The sequence below is a fragment of the Bison bison genome, unplaced genomic scaffold (genome assembly GCF_000754665.1).
Source record: "Bison bison bison isolate TAMUID 2011002044 unplaced genomic scaffold, Bison_UMD1.0 scf7180017864361, whole genome shotgun sequence".
NCBI classification, from domain to species: domain Eukaryota; kingdom Metazoa; phylum Chordata; class Mammalia; order Artiodactyla; family Bovidae; genus Bison; species Bison bison.
The window spans coordinates 537,784-541,557 of NW_011494933.1; the positions used below are offsets into that span (position 1 = coordinate 537,784).

The 3,774-nt window shown below is 41.4% G+C and overlaps 1 protein-coding gene across 1 annotated transcript in view; it reads left to right on the top strand.

Annotated features, from left to right (window-relative positions):
• Positions 1 to 3,774, top strand: part of SEC24D (SEC24 family member D) — a 116,317-nt gene that overhangs the window by 84,074 nt on the left and 28,469 nt on the right. Inside the window, exon 11 of the mRNA XM_010855231.1 lies at positions 3,246 to 3,437. Within this exon, the coding sequence (XP_010853533.1) occupies positions 3,246 to 3,437 (192 nt within the window). The remainder of the gene's footprint in view (positions 1 to 3,245; positions 3,438 to 3,774) is intronic.

Here is a 3,774-nt window from a genome sequence, read left to right on the forward strand (position 1 = left end):
ACAGCCCCCAATCCCTCCCAGCATCAGAGTCTTTTCCAATGAGTCAACTCTTCGCATGAGGTGGCCAAAGTACTGGAGTTTCAGCTTCAGCATCATTCCCTCCAAAGAAATCCCAGGGCTGATCTCCTTCAGAATAAGTCTTGGTTAAGGTCTAAGTCAGGTCTTCCCTGGGGGCTCAGTGGTAAAGAATCTGCCTGCAACGCAGGAGACGTGGGTTCAATCCCTGGGTCAGGAAGATCCCCTGGAGAAGGGAGTGGCAACCCACTCCAGTGTTTTTGCCTGGGGAATCCTATGGACCCAGGAGCCTGGCAGCTACAGTCCAGGGAGTCGCAAGAGTCGGATGTGACTTAGCAGCTAAACCACCACCACCACACATGTCCAAGGTGTGTTCACCTCTCAGCTAGTCTTTTGAGAAGGGAAAGCCCATTCCTTACTACTGAACTTTGAATTTGCATCTTTGGTACGGCCAGGGTGACAGACTTCTCTGTCTGACTTTTCCGGAAAAGGACAGAAAAGATTTGAAATGTTTTACTTGTTATTCACCCCAAACTCTTGGCTTTGTTTCTGAGTTGTTTGTGTCTAATGCTGGTGTAGCTAATATGTTCAAAATGCTTGATTTTGGAATATTCTAGTTCTTCAGGTTACTTGATATCTTTGGTGTTGCTCTGTCAGATTCATTCCATAATAATAGGGGCGAGTGTTGAGGGAAAGGGTCATTGAAAAAGGGAACAAACCATGTTGTTCTTTATGATATCCTGTCTGTAACTTTACAGAATTTGTATAGAATTAATATGAAGGAGGGACAGATTCCATTTTCTTGTGGATATGGTTTATCAAGGCAGCTATCCTGTTGAAAAAGAAAATTTTAGCATAGTTCTTTGTTTCTCAAATTTAAAAACAACTGTTCCAGTAAAAACACTACTCCTACTATTTTGTAATAATGTGAGATGTCCTGATTAGATATTTATAAAAAATGTTAATTAGAATTTAAGTGAACCTATGAATCCCAGGATACTCTTCCCATCACTAAAAATGTCCAAATCCAATGGGGAATAGCAATCCAGATTCTTCTCTATAATTTTTGTGTCTTTCGCCTTGGCTAACTCCAAGTTAACTATTAAAAGAGAATAAGTGCCCTTCATGATTTGCTGGACATGTTTCTCTTATGTAATACAAGGTTCACTGGGAAATAGGAGCTTAACCAATGGTGTGCTGGAAAACTGCTCTGAAATAAGCAAAGCCTTTATTTGCATTGTTTGCTCATTCCTGTAGTGTAAATATTTCCAGGAGGCTGATTTTAAGCTACCAATGCAACATCACTCCCCTGGAGTTGGGAAAAGATACAGTCAGTTTATCAGTCTGGGCTCTAACCTGCCATCCCAAACACGTGTTTCACCGTCATGATAATTGTCCTCAACAAGACCTCTAATTACCCACATTGTGCTAGACCCTCAGAGCAGAGAGCATAAGCCTTGAGCCCTGACCTTTATTGGTTTATAGTCAAGGATTCGGGAAATGTTAACTGAAAGACACTATCTACCAAGAGCCAACTGAGAAGGAGTTATAGGAAGTTAGGAAAAGGAAATAAGTTCTGGTTGGTGGCATCAGGGGAAGTTTCATGGAAGGAGGACTTGTGCTTGGCCTTGAGGAATAAGAGTCTAACGTGTAGTATAGTCATGGTTGCCTAAGGTCATACAGTGTAGGGTGTGCAGGGGATGTGTGTGTGAGAGAGTCTGTGTATGTGTAGTTACAAAAGGTAAGGATTCCCATTTCTAAAAATGTTGCAAGAGTCCAGAATACAAACATTTACCAAGTGCTTCTGGAAGAGATTATAAGGATCTATTTCAACTGCCCCCTCATTTAGCAAGGCCACAGTGAAGAGCAAATGCCGTCAGCAAAGTAAACAGAAAAATAGAAGAGGGTTTAAAGTCGAGAGTCAGCCTGTACTCTGCTGAAACATCAAGGAAGCTGGAATGTTGACGGTGGGACCAGCAGCTGGAACTTCACATCATTCCAGTTCCCTTTCTCTTGTACTCAAGTAACTCTTCAGGCCAGGTGCAAAGTTTGCAAACCGAGCACACTAGGAGCTTTTCAAACAAGCTGCTCCCTGAGCAGAGTAAGTTTTACTGAAATCGAAGGGTCAGAGAAAGTGGCATCCGTGTTCTGTAGCTTTTGCACCGTCCCTGAGCACCATGTCATGTCCACCACTGATTCTTAGTAAAAGCATCAGTGGCGTCCAGGTGTCTTATTTTAGAAAGGGGTGTGGAAGCAGGAGGGGGAAGGAGAAAGAGGAAAAAACTGGAGTCCAGACCGCTCAACTCTGAATTTACTCAGTACAGACTTGAGTGAGAAGATTCATACCTGTATACTCCTTTCAGGAAGAGCAGAGCCTTGTCCTGGGATTCTGCAAGAATTTTAAACTCTCTGCTGCAATTCTGTAGTCTGTATTGCTTTTACTGTCTGGTTGTGAGTATCACAAATGGTTCCCTGGTAATTTCATCGTCAGTCCGTATATTTGGTTGTCTTACGTGTTTCTCTGTATGTTTGTTTATATGGCGTGGTGGGTTAGTCGCCAAGTCGTGTCCGACTCTTGTGACCCTAAGGACTGTAGCCCGCCAGTCTTCTCTGCCCATGGGATTCTCCAGGCAGGAATAGTGGAGCGAATTGCCATTTCCTTCTCCATTGTATGGTATATAACTTTCAAAATCTAGCCCATCTCCTGTTGAGTCTTGAGAATGGGTAAGACGAGTCACAGGGGAGGAGCAGGTCCTTTCTTGATAAAATAGCTGTCTTGTTTGTCATCTGAATGTGTGTTTCTCTTCAGATATTCCATCTGTTACTCTGACCTTCTAGTGACTTCTGAGAGCTTTGTTTATAAAGAATGTAATAAGCCTAGCTTGTTTATGATGGTGGGGGTGGAATACTTTGTAATTGCTATGGCTTGAGAATAAATATATTAGAAAAATACAAATAAATTCACAATATCTTTTTTTTTTTACCTAGGTTTTTGAGAATTTTTTTCTTTATCAACTTACTTAGTTTTGAAATATCTCCCATCCCACCACTGTGACTCAGTATTATCTACATCTGATAAATGATAACAAAACTTTAAACATATCTTCCATATATTTTATGGAATTCCTTACTGAATTTAATTTAAATTCCTTAATGAATTTCTCATAGAAACCTTTCTCTCATAAATTTATGAAAGAGCCTCAAACTTTTTTTTTCCCCCTCTCTCACAGGGAAGATCAAGAAGAAACTTCTGCAATTCGAGTTGGTTTTATCACATACAACAAAGTCCTGCATTTCTTCAATGTAAAGAGTAATTTGGCCCAGCCTCAGATGATGGTGGTGACCGACGTTAGCGAGGTCTTTGTTCCTCTGTTGGATGGCTTCCTTGTCAGCTATCGAGAATCTCAATCTGTGATTCACAAGCAAGTACCAAGTGCTTTATAATTTAGACCCAGATCACTTGTCTGTCTGTTCATGTCTTGATTCAATCACATATGTTTTGTTTTGTCATTAACAAAGGGGTTTTAACACATGGATTATAAAACTCTGTTAGGTCTGTCTCTTCTCAGTGTAGACCAGTATCTGAAATGAGGAGTGTTTTAGTTCTCACACTCAGCCGTGTGAGTGTGAGTCCTCACACTCAGCCTGTCCGTCCCTTCTCTTTGCTGGAAAGGCAGCCCAGGAGTTATTTCCTGTGCGTGGGTGAGCATTTTCACTGATGATGTAGCTAGCACTGTTGTATAATTCATGGTCTAAGAG